Genomic DNA, 19,002 nt, shown 5'->3' on the forward strand with positions numbered 1-19,002 from the left:
AGGGGAAGGGGAGAAAATGTAGCTCGCTAGGGTGGAGCGAGTAGTTCAGAGATGTCAACTAGATTGTTGACAGGGGACGCTGTCATAGTATATTGCAGGGAAATTCCCTCTAGGAAGCAGTGTGGAAAACTTCAGATTTCTTTTGGAGGTTTGAGGGGCCCTCTAGAAAGGTAGTGTGCCAGAAAGCCCAGCTGAAGTGCCTTTACACCAATGCACACAGCATGGGAAATAAACAGGAGGAGTAGGGAACCATGATGTGCTTGGAAAATGATGATCTGGTTGCTATTATGGAAACGTGGTGGGACAAATCTCACAACTGGCATACTGTGATTGAGGGCTACAGGCTCTTCAGAAGGGACAGGCAGGGTAGGAGGGGAGGGGGAGTTGTCTACTACGTTAGGAAGTGGATAGACTGTGAAGAGTTGTGTCTGGTTAATGACCATGACCAGGTTGAGAGCTTATGGGTTAAAATCAGGGACTGGTCCAGTAAAGGACATCTAGCAGCTGGGGTCTATTACAGGACACCTGATCAGGAGGAGCCGGTTGATGAGACCTTCTTGCTTCAACTGTGGGATGTGTCCTGATGGGGGGATTGCAACCACCTGGATATTTGCTGGGATAGTGGCAGGGTGGATAGCAGACAATTCAGGAGATTCCTGGAGTCTGTTGAGGATAACTTCCTGGTCCAAGTACTAGATGGACTGACCCGAGGTGAAGCCTTACTGGACCTGGTGCTCACCAATGCAGAGGAGAGCATTAGAGAGGTCAAGATTGGAGAGGATTTGAGGCAGCCTGGGCTGTAGTGATCGTGCCCTGGTGGAGTTTGTGATCTGGAGGAATGCAGGCCTGGCAAAAAGTAAGAGTCAGGACCCTGAACTTCAGGAGAGCAAACTTCCAGCTGCTCAAGGAACTGCTGGACGGGATCTCCTGGGAAACTGTCCTTAAGGATACCAGAACAGAACAGAGCTGGCACCTCTCCAGGGACACACTTCCGCAAGAACAAGAGCTCTCCATCCCCTGGCAGAAGAAATCGAGCAGAAGAGGTGGGCAACTGGCATGGCTGAGCAAGGACCTGCAGCTTAAACTGAGGGAAAAGAGAGAGACATACAGGAAGTGGCAGGGTTGTGTAGCCTGGGAAGAATACAAGGATGTCATCCACATGTGCAGAGATAAGATCAGGAAACCCAAGGCACAAATAGAGCTGAACTTGGTGAGGGATGTGAAAAATAACAAGAATGGGTTCTATACAGGTACGTAGGCAGGAGGAAACAGGCCAAGGAGAGTGTTCCCCCTCTGATTAATGACAACGGAGAACTGGCTTCCTCAGGCATGGAAAAAGCTGAGATGCTCATTAGGTGCTTTGCCTCAGTCTTCACTGGTGGCCAGGCTCCCCCGTGTCTGCCAGGACCCTGAACATCCAGCGTGGGTGAGAGGAGCGGATTCCATCCCACTGTAACAGTGAAACAAGTCTGAGACCTCCTCATGAAACTGAATGTATGTGAGTCAGTAGGACCAGGTGATATGCATCCCAGGGTCCTGAGATGATGTGGTTGCCGAGCTGTTCTCCATCACGTTTGAAAAACATGGCTGTCAGGTGAAATCCCTGATGACTGGAAAAAGGGAAATATTACTCCCATTCACAAGAAAGGAAGGATGACCCAGAGAACCACAGGCCGGTGAGCCTCACCTCTGTGCCTGACACAGTCATGGAGCAGATCCTCCTGGTTACCATGTTAAGGCACACACAAGACAAAGAGGTAATCTGAGACAGCCAGCATGGCTTCACCAAGGGCAGATCTTGCCTGACCCTGGCATTGGTGGACAGGGGAAGGGCAATGGATGTCATCTACCTGGACTTCTGCAAAGCCCTCATGGTCCCTCACCACGTCCTTCTATCTAAATTGGAGAGGTAGGGATTTGAAGGATGGACTGTTGGATGGATTAAAAACTAGTTGGCTGGTTGCAGCCAAAGGGTTGTGATCAACAGTTCTTTGTGTGGGTGGAGGTCAGTCACATGTGGTGTTCCCCAAGGGTCAGTCTTGGGACTGGTGCTCTTCAACATCTTCAATGAAATAGATGATGGAATTGTGTGCACCCTCAGCAAGTTTGTGGATGACACCGAGCTGAGTGGTGCAGCCAATACACTGGAGGGAAGGGAAGCCATCCAGAGGGACCTGGACAGGCTGGAGAAGTGGGCCCGTGTAAACCTAATGAGGTTTGAGAAGGCCAAGTGCAAAGTGCTGCACTTGGGCCGGGGCAGTCCCAGGTATTTATACAGATTGGGGGAAGGACTTCTGGAGAGTAGTCTTATGGAGGACTTGGAGGTCCTGGTGGGCAAGAAGCTGGACATGAGTCAGCAGTGCATGCTTGCAGCCCAGAGGGCCATCTATATCCTGGGCTGCATTAAAAAAGGGGTGGCCAGCAGGGAGAGGGAGGGGATTGTCCCCCTCCACTCAGCTCTTGTGAGGCCCCATCTGGAGTACTGCATCCAGGCCTGAGGCCCCAGCACAAGAAAGATGCACAGCTCTTGGGATTAGTAGAGGAAGGCTACTAAGATGATCAGACAGCTAGAGCACCTCTCCTGTGAGGAAAGGGTGAGGGAATGGCTTGTTTAGCTTGGAGAAGGCTCCTGGGAGACCTCAGTGTGGTCTTGCAGTACTTGAAAGGAGCGTATAAACAGGAGGAAGTCTTTTACCCAGAGGGTGGTAATGCAGTAGGAACAGGTTGCCCAGAGAGGCTGCAGATGCCCCATCCCTGAAGGCATTCAAGGCAGGGCTGGATGTGGCTCTGGGCAGCCTGGTCTAATGGCTGACGACTCTGCCCATGGCAAGGGGATTGAAACTAGATGATCTTTGAGGTCCTTTTCAACCCAGGCCATTCTATGTTTCTATAAATGGAAGCTTGTCATATAGTCATCACAGCTGGAGGGCTTGTCATATAGTCATCACAGCTGGAGGAGATAACCACATCAAATACCTGAACAAAAAGTTTAACTGCCATGTGAGCTGAAGGACAACTGAATGTAGCTCAGCAACACACAATTTAAAAGCTGTTTAAAAGAAAATGAAAAACAAATCTGAAGTACAAATTTTGAGAGATTGCTTCATACTGACTTGTAACTCAGATGGATTGGATAACTATGTTCAGCTTGACCTTCACAACTTCACAGAGCTAAAGCTCACAGTTTCGCTTCAGCCTTTTTAACCTTGAATTAGTGTGCTCCAGGAAGGAACATCAGTTGTTGTAATTTGCTGACTGTTAACACTTCCTAGTTTCCTGACATGTTAATTCCAGTTCAGCACTCAGCAGTGTGTGTTACAAACCCATTCTAAGGGTCAAGAATCCAATAAACCCCCCTTGCTAGATCTTTGCTTTGACAAAGGCTCTTTTCAAATGAATTTAATGAAGCTAAGTTAGATAAAAGCAGAGCCAAAGTCTCAGACAACCCTTTTCAAACTGCTGCATTCCCTCACAGGCACTGAGATCCTTTGGCTGGATCTACCAATTAAAACGAGGTTTACAGTTAAAGAATCAACATCTAAAAAATCACTCTGAAAACAAGTGTAATTCCCTTACCATATGGGAAAAATTAGGGGCAATTATTTCAACCTTATTTGGATAATGAATTACATCAAATTGTTGGAACAGAAATACCTGAGTTTAAGGATTTTCCACTACATTACTACTGCTTCACAGGTCAGTGGTTTGTTATTTGATATATTTTTTTTCAGTTCTTAATTGGCAGTGTCTTAAAGTTAGAACAAAATCAAGATATGTTTTTAAAAAATGGACACGTTAGCCTTGAATGTCTCTGGTACTTCCTTTTGATACCAAGAGAAACACTTAGCTAACTGCTCAAGACACCACACTAGAGGACAGACATTCAGGCCTTTACTAGAAGGTACACCATAGGGAGGAAGTTATTCCCACTAGGCCTGAATATTAGAAGATGTCCTTTTCAACAAGTGGTACCTTAGAAGCATTTGGAAGTGTCTGCTTTATGAACATGGAAACCTGGAAGAGTGCAGAAGGCTCTACACTGTTAATATAGCATCACGATACACAGAGCCTAGTAATTTCAGACAGCTTGCTAAGTCTGGTTTCTAACTGGTTTGAGCCCTGAAAACCCCCCTAAATCTTAAATTCCCTTCCAAGCTTTTCCCCAACACAGGCTTTACTTTAGGAGATAGATGATAGGACCTTGAGGTCAGCTTTGTGCATCACTGCTTTCCACTGTTACCTGACATTTTGGGTAGGGTTCCACCTCTCAGATGGCAGCTCTCCACTTTGTGGATCATCTACAGGTGGGTGAAGAATTGAAATACATACATCTCCATTCTGAAAGACAGAAATGAAAGTTGAGAATAGCCTGCAACAGTCTGACTCAATTCAATCTTTACCTATGTTTGAGCAGAAACCTTGCTGATATGAACATCCCAAATGACAGTAAAAACCATGCAGGAACTGCAAACAGTTCTCCACTTTTCCTACAGTATTAATATATTTGAGAGCTTCCCTTGCTTAGAGCTTGTCTGCAAACTGTTACAAAACAATCTCAGACCAAGAACGTAGCAAAGCAAACAAAACCAACAGTAGCTAAGAAAACTACATTAGTCTCTGGATAGAACATACTACCATAGTAATAGAAATGAACTTCAGTCACATGAGACTCCACATCCCCACGCCTTTTTTCCCTCAGTGATAACTGAGTTAGCAACAGGAATCTTTAAATCCAAGGATTTAGCACTCTATCCCAGTTCAAGTATCAAAACAATGCTTCTCTTGGGATGTTCGCAAGTCAAACAGATGGTGCAAGGCAGGCTTACGCTGCTCCCTGATGACAGAGCTGTTTGAAATACCAGGTGAAAAAGCAGAAGATGATCTCTGAAGGTTTCACTAAAAATCCCTTCCAGCATGCAAGAGGAAGAATATTTTGGCAGCATATGGAAGCCATACAGCCACATAATCCTTAACCTGTGTTTAACGCACCAGTGTTATAGCCCGAATACAGATTTAAATTTTCATAATGCCTACACTTTATAAATACTTTAAAAAACCTGTAAAACCAAACCTCTGTTTGCAACAGCACCCTGAGGTGATTACTTCATAGGAGCATTACAGCAATACCCATCACAGCTGACGTTCCCCAGCAAGGCTGACACCAGGGGTCCACAGGGTCTGTGTCTTTGTGCAGGCTGGAGGGAAGCTACAGATGGGCCTGTGTCCAACCAAGGCGTTGCAACCTAAGCTCTGTGGGCTTACTGCCTCTTGCAGCCAGCTATAAGGTAACTTATTAAGCTCTCAGAGGCATCCTAAGCCTTCAGGTGGCATAGCCCAGGCTGACAGGCAGTGTTCATGCTGTCCTCTTGTCACCCTGACCAATCATATCAACAAGAGAAACTGCAGGTGAGCTTGGTCCAAGACTGAAAACTGGAAGGGCAGTTTCCCAAGTGATAGGTCTTGGCTGCATCCTGAGGACTCTCCAACAATGTTTTGCCCATGGGAGCTGGAGCACAAAGCAGCACTTTTCACAGAGATAACACCTGTGCCTTGGAGCTCCAGCCAGTGATCATGGCTACAGACAGCAGCAGCTCACCTGAAGAGCCTCCCCAAATGTTCATCACAGTAAGCTGAAATAGTGACATTTGTTTTATAGTCAAATGAGATCCTACTTCAACACTGCAGGCTTGTGATCAGTATCCAGAATTCAGCTACTCACTGAACCTGCCAAGTATACTAATTTAGGGAGCTGTCCTCATCTTGAAACAGCTCTTCATCGAGAACACAACTACAAAAAGCAAAGCAGCACCTGGAGCTGCTGAATGCCCAAGCACACGTTAATGTTGCTGGAACAGTTTGTCGTAACAAGGCAGTTTCTCTTTCTGGATCTCAAAAGACTTGTGCAATCTATAAATATTTTTATTATCATTTTAAGGTGAAATTAACCTTACTCAAGTTAAGTAATGTTTATGTTCTCTTCTGGCTTTATTCCAAATTTCTTCTTGTTTACACAGGTTCTCCTTTAAACATTTTCCAGGAAAATTTAGTGATGTTTTCCCGGAGGAAGCATTGCTGACCACGAGAAAGAGCTGCAGCACTTGTGGGAAGTCTCTCAGATCATCCAGGTTCAGCAGCATTTGGGCCAACAAATATTTGCAGTGTGAAAGTGAAGAGGAAAGCAAGGATTTTTCTCTTTTGCTACAGTCAGTGTTACACGTTTGAGACTCCAAACAGGGAAAAGTTGAGTCTGGAGGAGCACAACTGTGGTGGGACCTGATGAAGTCCATACAAGGATTTAGGGATCAGTGCAGTCAAGTAGATAGTCATCCTATTCATGTTTTTCAAAGATAAACATAACGCTTTCCTTGTTTCTATCTACCAGAGAAGGAAGAGCCTATACATCTATTATAACAGAATGAAAAGGTCGTGTTACCTCAAAAATAAAAACCTACAGCTAAATGTAGTTTTAATGAAATTCCAACTAGGTGACCAAGCAAATGGGATGAGGAAAACACGTAAGTTACTGAAGTCCTTGCTCAGAACTGGAACGTCAGCCTCAGCCTCTCCATCTGGTCTCACCAGCAGATTCTGCAAACTGTTATTTTCTTTCATCTTCACTATACTGAAAGATGTTTTTTCCCTCCTGACAAACCCTCAAACCTCAAGCCCTTTGCTGATTTATTCTCAGTTTCACTTGGAGTTATCCCAGTGCCTCATCTTCAGCATTTAAATGTTGTTTCCAAAACAGCATGCAAGCTGTTTCAGATTCTCTCAGCTCCAAGAAATATTGCCATGAACACAAAGAACAAAGATGAGTGTTGGAGTATTTGAAGAGTAACCCCAAAGAACACCCATCAGGTTTTGGGTTAGTTTCTTCTCCTACTTTCAGCTGTTTCTAGAGCTAATTTTCATCTTTCCCACTGGCACCGGGAGAGGTCCTTTCCAAGATTCATTTTTTACGTACCATTTTGGTAACCATTTCCCACTCACCTCCTGCATGAGAATATCTGGATTCAGAAACATCTACAGTGCAGATAGTTCTGCAATAATCTTCAGGTGTTGACTTTTTTTTTTTTAATTTATTCATAGATCAAACTCCCATGATACTGAAAAAGATCCTTAAAGAGAAATATGCCATCCTTAGCTACGAGTTAGACTTGTGTCAGGTCCATAACTCAAGCCAGCAGACTATTAGATGACTGATTTTTACTAAGTCTCTGCATAACAAGGCAGTACTCCTCCTGTGCATTCAGTCATTAGAGCTAATTATGATCCTGTTTTGCACCACAGTTTGGATAAGTTTTTGGCTACTTATGACTAAAAGATCAGTGAAGTTTAGTGTGACATTTGGAGCGCACTCATCGAGGGCAGACTCCCAGCAGCAGTGACCTGTTAGCAAAGGGCCTTCCAAGCCCAAGGCATCAAATGAAGTCATTGTTTGCTCATGGTTAGGAAGAGAAGTGACATTCCTGTTTGAACCCATAGAAAGCCCGCAGAGTCTCTTTCAGGAGGGCAAGGTAACAGGAACGTTTTTGAAAGGCCTTCAGCATCTTGAAAAGTAGCAGCCCTAGCAGGCTGACATTTGGTTAGAATACTCAAAAGTTTAGCTGGAATTTGATTGGCCTCTTTAAACTTAAGTCATGTTTTGATCTAAAACCGGCCTTCAACTTTCAAATATGGCTTTCTGAAATTGGTTGGTTTTGAACCAATTGCACTAATCACTTTAAGTTGCTCAATGCAGCTTGTACTCAGCATTACAAAGACAATGTTTTCAAGCTAGGGAGTGCTACTTGCCCAAGAGAATTTATACCCAAATATTCCATTTCAGAAGCTGCCATTAGCTGTACCAAGATCCAGTTATGGATTCATCAGCTCACAGCATTACCCTTTGAGTGTGACCCACGCACAAACTGACCTAAGCGCTGCTTCAAACTGGTGACCAGAGTGCAGAAGACTTCTGAAGCTGGACTCTAGCTCAGCTTCAGTTCTCCAGCAGTCAGAGTGTCCCAAGTCCAAACCCCTTCACTTGTAGGCTTGGTTGCTGCAGAAGACTTCTCCCTGTTTTATACTGTTGCTTTAAACAATTCTGTGGGATATGCTGAAAATGATAACAAAAAGCACACCAACAACCACTAGCTGCTTATGTATCACAGCAAGGTGAGACACCTTTATACAAGAACCACTTGAAACTGCTTCACATGAGGCTACCAGCTGTACTTGTCAGTACAATAAAGGCTCCTTCCCTGCCTACAATAACAGTATTTCAATACAGGTTTTAGAATCAACTGTTCAACCATGAAGGCATTTAACATAAACTGCTAACTGCTTCAGTTATGGCTAGAGATACTGAGTACCATCAATATTTTTATAAGTTTGAGAAACTAGAAAACCTTCTCACATGCTTACAAAAAATTTATTTAAAAAACAAACGAGCAAAATCTTACCTCATAAATGTTGGGGTGCCACATTTTTGTCAGAAATCTGAAGGTAGGTGGCGAATATGGATAGTCAATAGGAAACTTAATGTGAGCCTGGAAAAAGCAAAACATTTTAGTTAGGACAAAAGGAGATAACAAGCTACCACTACAATTTCCATCAAGGCCACAAAACAGTTCATGTTATACACTTATGTCCACATGGACTATCAATACGACTCTACAGTTTCAGTCAAAACAGATCAGTAATTAAACAAAGAAAAAAATCTGAACACCTGAGTCCTAACAACTCAAGGTCAGCCCTGAAATTAAGCCAAAAGGTTATTTACCATGTCCTAATTCAAGCAGCACTATACAACAGCTGTTGTTCAGATGAGAATAAATGAGATGATGAGAAATAGATGAGAAAAGACAGAACTCAAGATACTGTTTCTTCCTGTGTTCAGAAGTAGGCTAAAAACTGTTCATCTGTTTCACATGTGCCAGTGCAAAACTTTTAAATTAATCTTCTTGTGGGGAAAAGGGATTTAAACACTTGCATAGCTGATACCCAACGGGTTTTGCCTTTCTTATGAGAAAGAGACTGGTCCACCTGCCAAAGCTCCTAACACTGTACTTCTTGCCACAACAAACAAGCCAGAATACTCTTTCTGTCTGTTTAATAGCTCTGTGCAAACCAATGAACCAATACTGATAGGCTAGGACAGCAAACATTGCCATCCCATACCTGTGCTGTCAGCAGACACTGGTGGAACAAGACTCAACACTGAGTCTGTTGTGCAGGGACTGCAGAGGTCCCAGCACTGGATATTAATTTCTATGCTGTCCTGCCATTCAGAACAGCCAGAAAAGTCATCCCAGCAGAAAAAAATTCTGGGCTGCAAAGCCCAAAACCTTCCCTTGGCACAGTTTAACCTGCCTGGCCCCACCACCAGCCTTAGATGAGATCTCCAGAGAAGCACTCCCCATCCCCTGCCCCAAACCTGCGATTGACAGTGCAAGAAATAAACCCCAAGCAAGTCACACATGGAACAAGCTGAACTTCTGCTCAACCCCTGGCACTTCAGGTTGGATATCAGGAAAAATTTATTGTCTGAAAGAGTGTAGAGGGCTGCCCAGAGAGCTGGTGGAGTCAGGGAGATGGACATGATTAGTGAGTGTAGCGGGGATGGGTTGACTGTGGGACTTCTTCAACCTCAGTTGCTCACTGCAGGGGAGTTGGAACAGGTGGCCTTTAAAGGTCCCTTACAACTCAAAATCTAAGATTATAAGTAACTGAGTGCAGTTTAATTCAAAGATTGGCATATGCTTGTGCACTATAACCCAAATTTTATCAAGCCAAAGTGCCAGGTAGCAAAGAGTAGAACTTGCCAATAAAAGCTCCGTGGCTCACATGCTGCACTCCTCTCATGCTAACTGAACGCACACGAGTATGTTACAGCAGTATCAAGCCCTTTACAACAGAAGAATTTGCCCTGACACATTCACAGCCAAATGATTCATGATCTTCTTAAACAATCCTAGCCCACAGTTTAAGGTCAGTTACATGGATGGCAGTGCTCCAAGAAGAGCAGGCAAGTGCCTGTTATCACCACGTTTCTGTAGAAGCAAGCCACTGCTGCAGCAAGGCAGCTGGAATATGCTTCCCAGGACTGGGAGTGGAGCAAAGATTTACAAAGGGCAGGGCAGGTTTAGTTCAGCTCAAGTGTTTGCATCTCATAGGTGCAGACTTCTCCAAACCACTGGGGTTTTCCCAGCCCCACTCCTGTGTTTACGTGCAGTTTTGTTAGATCTAAGACATGAAACAGCCCAAGGACTGAAATTAAAAACACAAGAGACAACAAAACTCGGGATGGAGTTATCTAGAAGCTCTCCTTGGCAGGAGCTGTATGCATGTCTTATACAGGTACAGTTCCTAATTGACTAAAAAAAAGATCTCACTGGTACTGTGTCAGCCTTGTAATGTTCACAGCCCCCATATGTGGCTGGGGGCTAAGGAAGCAGACCTTATTCCAGTCAGTACAGACCCTTTGCTCTTGTGTCATCTAAATCTGCAAATTTCACCTCAGGAAGACCACTGGAAAAGCCAAGCCAAAGCACTGTTTATGGTCTCTGTGCATGGCAGAATCATGCTGAAGTTTTAGACCCTGGGAGATGGCTTCCAGTCTCTAAATCCTGTTCTGCAGTCGCAACTCTGCAATAGAAGAGGGCTGTTGAATTACCTGCAACAGCAATCATCACAGAATTAATGAAAACTGATGTCTTTGCCATGGGAAGTATGCCCCACTCCGTACCTTCAGAAAATGCAAATGGAAAGAAATGACAAAACTTCTATCTTTGTGCAGAGGCAGCTGAGACCCCAGCTTGCCTGTAATCAACTCTGTTTAGAGGAATTGTAGGGACACTTTGTGAGACACTTCTAGTTAGCCTGTATGTTTAGCACACTGAGAAGTTGTATGGAAGCATAAAGCAAATGAAGCCCAATTTCAGAGCCACAAGCCACTGGAGTAGGAAATTCCACTTTACAAGCAGGGACTTTTGCCTACTAAGTGCCCCTTTCAGGTTGCCAGGCAGAGATCATTCAAAAGATGAAAAGTGAAACAGCTGTTTTTCCAGAGCATTACAAACAAGTCCAAGACAATAACCCTGCATCTCTTTTGTAACAGAAAATCCCATAAAATTGCCTCCCATCACTCTATACTCACTGAATGCTGTTTAAGTTTCTGATAGGTTAAGCTAATCAAGAATTACCAAGACAAACTGTAAAGACTGCTTGCAACAGCCACAATTACAAGTCATTTTGTTTTTCCACTGCAGGCCCAATTCTAAACGTGTTAAGAGGAAGAAAAAGAAAGAGATTATTAGGCAATAATCTTATTTATGAAACTAAGCAATAGCTCACAGTATTTTTCCCTACAGTTTCAACTGAGCTCTCGAAACTGCTTCCTGTTTCCAGCATGCTCAGCCAAGACTGCCACATACTGAAAGTGGCAGAGCTGCAGGGCAGCTCCTTGTCAGCCTGCCTGCACCCAGACAAACGAATTCAGTACTGGAGATTTAACTCATCTCCATTCACAGACACCCCTGTAAGTATCCAGCCATTACTGCATTTACTCTGTACTTGACACCTACAGCCTTAATGCTATTTCAGTGTCCTGATTCCAGCTGCCTTCTCACCCTGACTCTTCAACACCACAGAAAGTACTTGACAGAAGCAAGGTTGCCCATCCATTCCTCCTTCCCCAGTTTATAACTGGTCATACTTACAGCCCCTAATAAGACATGCATGAACTCCCCAAGCGCTACAGCACACAGACCGGACTGGCAGAAGACTCAGCCCTCTGCAGGCATCTACTGCTACTACACAAGAACTTCAACCTCTAAATCACACCACAAAACATTTTAAGATTATTTTTGACAGAACGCTCACTTCAGCTGTTTCCTTATTTTACTGCCTTGCTCCTTGGCATTGTCATTGGTGATTACACTTTAGATTTGTTTAAGTTTCCTTCAGACTCCATATTTGGTAAGGAACAGCCATAGTGAAATCTATCCATGCAGGAAAAATAAAATCCTACTAGATATCCGAGTCATCAGACTGAAAATGCTAACCCAGTGTTTCTACCAACTGTTGAAGTAAGCCCTGATACAGTCACTGTAACTAGTGCAGTGACTTCTGAGTTTCCAGAGGTCTTGACACATAACTGAATCAACACTCACATACTAATACCATCTCCTACTTGGTGGAGAACACTAACACAAGCAGGACTCACTCCTAACTTAGTTGTTGAGAAATCCATAATTTATACCAGCCCATGTGTATGACTTTTTGTTGTCTGACACTGTCTTCTACTGCTCTCATTCTGAGAAAACCTATGCTGCACTTTCAGGCAGCAAAGGCAGGAACAGTAAATCCATCCTATCTGTCCTCTGTAGAAAGGCAAGGCGGGGGAAGGCAGGGGGAGCACCCATTTCCTGGAAAGCCACCAGCATCACGACAACTGACCTGATTTGGTGATACTGGGAAAGCCAGCAGCTTTTACGGTGGCCAATGGAAATTGCAGTTTTCTGATGTTCCTGACAGTGCCAGTTAAAATAATTTCTATTTTGTAACATCACCAGCTCAACACAAGTCCTGAGAACATGCAGCACAAGTTAAACAGAGCATCATCTGAAAACTGTTACTGAGTTGAAATACAAAAGAAACATCTGAATTTTTTTAATATTTTGTGTATTACCTGCCAGCACAGTGCTACCTGCACCACACATTTACCACAGAGAGAGCCAACAACAGCAGGAACTGCAAGACCACCACGGGGTTAAGTGTTAATATGTAATCTCACAAAATGCCCTTTATTGCTTGTAGCACATCCAGCATTTATACAGTTCATCTAGTGGATTTTCCTCTTCCACATTAAGCCTGGATTATGCCATGCAGTATTAAATACCATGTGCTGGAAAACACGTTTAGCAGAGGTCAGCAGCCTGCTCTGCACACCAGTGAGATTTGAAGCGCCCTAATGTCCTTCAGCTTCAGAACCAGAAAAGCAGCACTAAGGGTGCATGTTTTAATGGCTCAATATTAATTTAATAACAAGGAATGCAAGAACATTGCTATTTCAGCTCCAGATATTATGACTTAGGACCCAAGCACTTAATTGTAGCAGAAATGGGGAACAATCCAGGTGAACAACCTGGTCTGTATCCTGGGGAAAAGGAGATTGAGAGGGGATATGGTAAACATTCATAAATATCTAAAGGAAGGTGGGAGGCAAATGGGTGAGGCCAGGCTCTTCTTAGCAGCATGTAGCATCAGGAAAAGGAGCAATGGCCTAAAACTTGAACATACAAAGTTCCATACTAACATGTGGAAGAGCTTTATGGTTAAAGGTGACAAAGCACTGGAAGAGGTTGCCCAGAGACGTTGTGGAGACTTCTTCTACAGAGATACTCAAGATCTGTTTAGATGCCTACCGGTGTGATTTATTGTAGGAAACCTGCTTTAGTACAGAGGCTGTACTTGACTTCCTGAAGTCCCTTCCAACTCCTGCAATTCTGTGACTCTGTGAGTTCTGGCATCACTTCCCAGAAGCATCAGATCATTGTACTGACATGGACTGTGCTTTTAGGGTCATAGGACCACGTCTCTGACATCTGAAGAACCTGAAGGTGCATAGACTCAATGAGATCCATCCACAGGTTCTGAGGGAACAAGCCACTATCCATCATATTTGAAAGGTCATGACAGCCTGGTGAAGTTCCCACTGATTGGAAAAGGAGAAACATAAACTCCATTTTAAAGAAGGGAAAAAATTAGATCCAGGGAACTACGGACCAGTCAGTCTCACCTCTGTTCCTGGCAAGGTCATGGAGCAGCTCCTCCTCAAGGCCCTTCAAAGGCACAGAGCAAATAAAAATGAGGTGACTGGTGGTAACCAACATGGTTTCACCAAGGGCAAGTCATGCCTGACATATCTGATGACCTATTACGATTGAGTTACAGTGTCAGTGGATAAAGGAAGAGCAATTGACGTCATCTACTAGGGCCTTCCCTACAGGGACAGGCTGAGTGAGCTGAGGCTTTGCAGCTAGGAGAAAAGAAGGCTCTGGGGGGACCCTTGTAGCAGCTTTCCAGTACCTGAAAAACCAACAGAAAAGCTGGGGAAGGAATTTTTATAAGGGCATGTAGTGACACAACAAAGGGAAATAGTTTTAAACTGGAAGAGGGTAAATTTAGACTAGGTATTAGGAAGAACTTCTTTACTCTGTGGGTGGTGAGACACTGGAACATGCTTCCCAGAAAGGCTGTGGATGCACCTTCCCTGGAGGCATTCAAGGCCAGGCTGGATGGGGCTGTGAGCAACCTGGTTTAATGTCCCTGCCTATAGCAAGGGGCTGGAACTAGATGGTCTTAAAGGTCCCTTCCAACCCAAACCATTCTATGATTCTAAGATTCTACAGTCTCCAATCCAACTTACAAGGCCAGAAGAATTACGCCTTTCAAGTTCAGAAAAATCCCTTGTTGCTGCAATGGCCATATGAACATTAACAATATTAAATGCTTTATACAGCTTTATATTCTGTATCACCTGATCAGCTTCACAGAGAATTTATATCACAAAGACTTGAATGTGAAGTGAACTAGAACTCAAAAAAGACACTAAGTTCCGCAGCAAAGTTATCAAAAAAATTAAAAAAAAAAAAAAAAGAGTGACAGTTGGGCACACCACAGATGATTCAAGAAGTGAGGTTAACTTACAAAATCAGAGACTGGTCAGACATGCAGAGGAGTCCATTCTTGATCCAACTAAGTCATATCTTACAATACATCTCCTAACGCAATTACCTGGGGCATTACCAAACATTTTCAATGGAAGACTACTCAAGCATAGAGAATGCTTTTAAGCAAAACTTTTCAAAAAAAGCTGGGACAGCTAAGTCATACAACCTACACCAAAGCAGCAAGTCTGTGACATGACTGCCAAAGTACAATCACATCTTTAAAGTAAGGGCTCTGAAACCCATGTTAGTCTCTAGCTTCTTCCTTATAAAATCATAGAATTAACAGTTTACATGAACCTGTGGTTGAACTGAATGGTTCTGGAGGGGGGAGCTTGCTGCAGCCCTGTTCAGCTGGACTACATCCAAGCTCCTGTGATCTCATACATTCACACTGTGCAGTCTGCAGCATCTCAAGGGATCCGAGTAAATAAAACTGCTCTAAACAATGAAGTCAGTCAGAACAAGCAGTGCCTGGAAAACAGACCTTTTCCTTCTAATATTACTCAAAAGAAATAGAAGGGGTTTTGTTTCATTTTTAAAATATCGTTGCTGTTTGATATCCTAGAAATTCGGTCTGGAGATTTTAGTCCTACTGTGATAACAGCCCGTGACAGCTGCTGCTCATTCACAGATTGAGTTAGCCGCACAAGTCAGCTGCACTTAGGATCTCAAAGAGTTTAGCAGTTAAGAGAATACATTTCCTTCCTGCAGTGACTTTTACTGCAGGGATATTCCACAATATCATCCAGATAATTGAGACAGCCACTTTGGCTTCTGCTAGAAACGCTCCTTGTCAGTGCTCTCAGGCTAGGAACATCCAGCTGTACACAGGGTAGCTGTGAGCATTTTGGAAAGTGTACTGCAGAGAGACTGGGACAGGTTGAAAACCAAGTAACAGTTGCCATTGGCAGCAATCCACCTGCATACTTCTAAAGTTGTTTCATACCCCATCACAGAGCTGGGCACAGCCTCACCAGCCATAGCCCACCATCAGCTGCTTGAGCTTCAAACCTGTGCTGTGCTCTGATGCAGAGAGGTTTTCCCTGCCTCAGTACCATGCCCTAGGCTGCAGGAGAGGTGGCATCCAGCAAGAGTTACTGAGTTGGAAATGGAAAGACAGAGGATTTCCAACCTGTCCATTATCCACTTGGCTTTTACATTTTGTCTGCCATCTTATCACAGAAGAAGCAGCTACCAGCAGCTACACAGGACATAAAACCAAACAGAATGACTTGGTCCTCTTGGTACTGAAAGCTGCAAGCCCAACAGCTGTTAAGTCCACCCACGTAGCCGAATGCAAAAGTAGTTTCCTATTTCCACGCGAGAAAGCTGATGCCATATTCAAGTTTGCTGGGAATTTCCATGCTAAAATATCACGAGATTCTGCCTCTAGTTCAGTCTTGTTCCAGGATCAGGTCTGATTAAAAGCACTAAGAATGGAATGATCAAATTTGGGCAGACCAGATGAGAGAGGATTTTTGTGATCCCTGAAGTCCTCATATTGAGGCTGAGTTCCTGGGACTCATGACTTCCAGTTTTTCTGTAATCTGTATACAAGCTGTGTCACACGAAGTCAGGTTCACTTGGAGTGTGCTATGCAGAGAGGCTGGTCTCTGTGACTGTTTTTCAAGCAGAAACAGCTGACTCACATCTTATTTATATCTGTACAAAAATACTGACTTCCCTGTTTGGACAGAATAGGAAGAATAACGCCTAGTGTGTGAAATGTAGGTCTCCCTGTAATGTCTAGGTCTTACTGAAGGAGCTAAAGATACTCAGCAATGCTACACGTAAGGCTTCCATCTCCACTTGGGTCTCTGCCCTAAAGGAGGAGCTAGCACACAAAGCAGTCCTACTGTAAGGTACATCTGAGGATACTGGTACCTGACCTGTTCTACCTATGGAGCTATTTTAAAAACTGCTAGTGTCCATTTCTAAGAGGAAAAAAAAGGAAAAAAAAAAGACTTTTCTAACTCTGATTCTAAAAATAATCAAGATTTGCAAATATTTGAAGCAGCTTATTCAAAGGTTTGAGCTACATTACTGGCATCTCTGGCAGTACGTGTGGAAGCCCTCCAGTTAAGCGTGCAGGCCCAGAGCATCAGCCTCCACTTGCCAGGCCTCAGGGTCCATCATATCATCTCATAATGAGCTGCATTAGCCTACAGCATATTCAGTACGCTGTTCAATCTCATGTTTTAAACTCCCATTATCTGGTAAGTAAATTCTTATAAGCAGACTTACACAGACACACTCCATGCATATACAGAACAGTTGAACAGCAGACACTAGGATGTACTTGGGAATTATTCTGGACATTTCTATAGTACAGTTTGCACAAATCCCAGTGATCAGAAGTAAAACAGATCAGTTTTACAACCTTTTGTATGAGGCTTGACAGAGTTTCTATGAACTCCACTGTTCAGCAGTTTGCATATTCACTAAAATGCAGTAGATTGTCCTATTTTTCAGTGAGGCAAGCTATACAGTTTGCATCTGCTGAGCAAAAAGATGATGTCCAAACTACCTTCATAAATAAACACCATTTGCTTCAGCCTGTTTCACTATTTTTAGAGAATTCTCTAACAAACACCAGCCTAACCATTCATGAGTCAGTCAATGACTAATTGCCTTGATTCTCTTCATATGCAATCCAGGCTGTATGTAAGAGGAAAGCTTTCCTCAAGGGAAACCAATCACATGTTCTGCTAAAAACTCAGGGCAGGCCTTGATGCAGTCACCTCTTTCATAAGCAGCAAGGGGAAAGGAATATTTATAGCATTGCAAGTGTAAACCAAAGCACAGTGCTGCAGTGTTACACAACTTTGCGTTTCTCATCACGGCCAGCAGCAGTTCTCAAGAGATTTCTTGAGCTCACATACCAGCTTTTATTTAAACAAGACATATACGTTTCTAGCAACTGAACTGCAGCATTCGGGAAATGCAGTCCCTAAGAAACTTAGCTAAACTGGTTACCACACAGAAGCCAACTAAGCACTGGGCAGCCATGCTGCTTACCTTTCAGCCACTGCAATACCAGCTGAGAGCTGCGCTGTTTGGAGCTGGTCACAAGCAGAGGCAGATAACACTTAGCAGCAATAGCAAACATATCAGCTGGGCTCTACCACTTGCAACCCAGAGAGATAAAGACAGCAGCAGTGTCTCCTAGAGTAGAGACAAGGACTGTATTCATGCAGCTTTATAATCCTGTACGAATACAGCTGTATGATGCAGCTGTCTGCAGTGTCCCTAGTTCTGTATGAGCAAGCAAACTCTGTTACACTCAAGCAAAATGCCTCCCTGCTGAGCATCCCCTAGCTGGCAGCAGAAACTAGAACCAAGTCAGGAGGTTGTCACTATTGAGAAGCCTACATTTGAGCATTTTTTCACATTATTGCATAACGATGTGCCTGTCAGCTCCATTATCATGGGGTATTCAAAAAGATCAAGTTTAAGTTTAAGCTAAAATAAGTGCTTTAGCTGATACATACCCACTCTCATGCCTCAGGCTACTGTTTCTACGGTAACAGGGTGCTTTTTTTTTTTTTCCCCTTGGTTGCGAGTCAAATTAAAAAAGCATTAAGCATTTTGTCACTCTCTACCTCTTTTAACCCCTGCCATGTGTTTTAGATGATTTGGAGCTCATAGGGCTCCAAATACAGACCTTACGCTTACCACATGGCCGTAAAGAAATGGTTACTGAAGTTCACGTGCAGTCTTCACCTTCTGAGGATCACTAATATGTCAACTCCTTGTTGTAGCAACCATGGCCCATTTTAAATCTAATTGCAAGTGGCTTGAGAAAAAAAACATCTAAAAAATGGTTGCTCTTGGTCATCACTAATACATGGATTCTTAATAAGACATCTTTCAGGCCAGATGAGAGAAATTACAACACAGAACTGAGAGCATTTGTACTCTTACCTGTGTTCCAACAAGTTACTATGTAAATGGCTAACATGATATCTAGATAAAGCCAGAATTCTCATTTTCCTGAAATATCTCCTGAAAGTATTGGCAAAAGGTTGCAAAGCACACTGATTCCTCTGCAGTGCAGCATAGTTACCAAGGTTCTCTTTACCCCTCTAATCAAGGTAGAGACAGGATGATAAAAGCTGAGTTCTGTACCTGAACAAATATCCTTCAAATTAAATATATATCTAATTAATTCTAATCATTTACATTAAATTTGATGACATAGCTAGTAAGAGTAACAGCCAGGAGGAACCAGCGCAGACATCCAGGTCAAGCAGCCCTCAAGGTCAAACCAGAGCAGTGCAGTGAG

General features: G+C 43.5%; 1 protein-coding gene across 1 annotated transcript in view; it reads right to left on the reverse strand.

The window, feature by feature from the left end:
* Positions 1–19,002, reverse strand: part of UBE2R2 (ubiquitin conjugating enzyme E2 R2) — a 53,594-nt gene that overhangs the window by 6,155 nt on the left and 28,437 nt on the right. Inside the window, exons 3-4 of the mRNA XM_065740118.1 lie at positions 8,445–8,531; positions 4,241–4,338 (exon numbers count right to left, since the gene is read on the reverse strand). Coding sequence (XP_065596190.1) covers positions 4,241–4,338; positions 8,445–8,531 — 185 coding nt within the window. The remainder of the gene's footprint in view (positions 1–4,240; positions 4,339–8,444; positions 8,532–19,002) is intronic.

The sequence above is a fragment of the Cyrtonyx montezumae genome, unplaced genomic scaffold, assembly GCF_038088225.1.
Source record: "Cyrtonyx montezumae isolate F1298 unplaced genomic scaffold, pur_monq_1.0 scaffold_25, whole genome shotgun sequence".
Taxonomy (NCBI): Eukaryota; Metazoa; Chordata; class Aves; order Galliformes; family Odontophoridae; genus Cyrtonyx; species Cyrtonyx montezumae.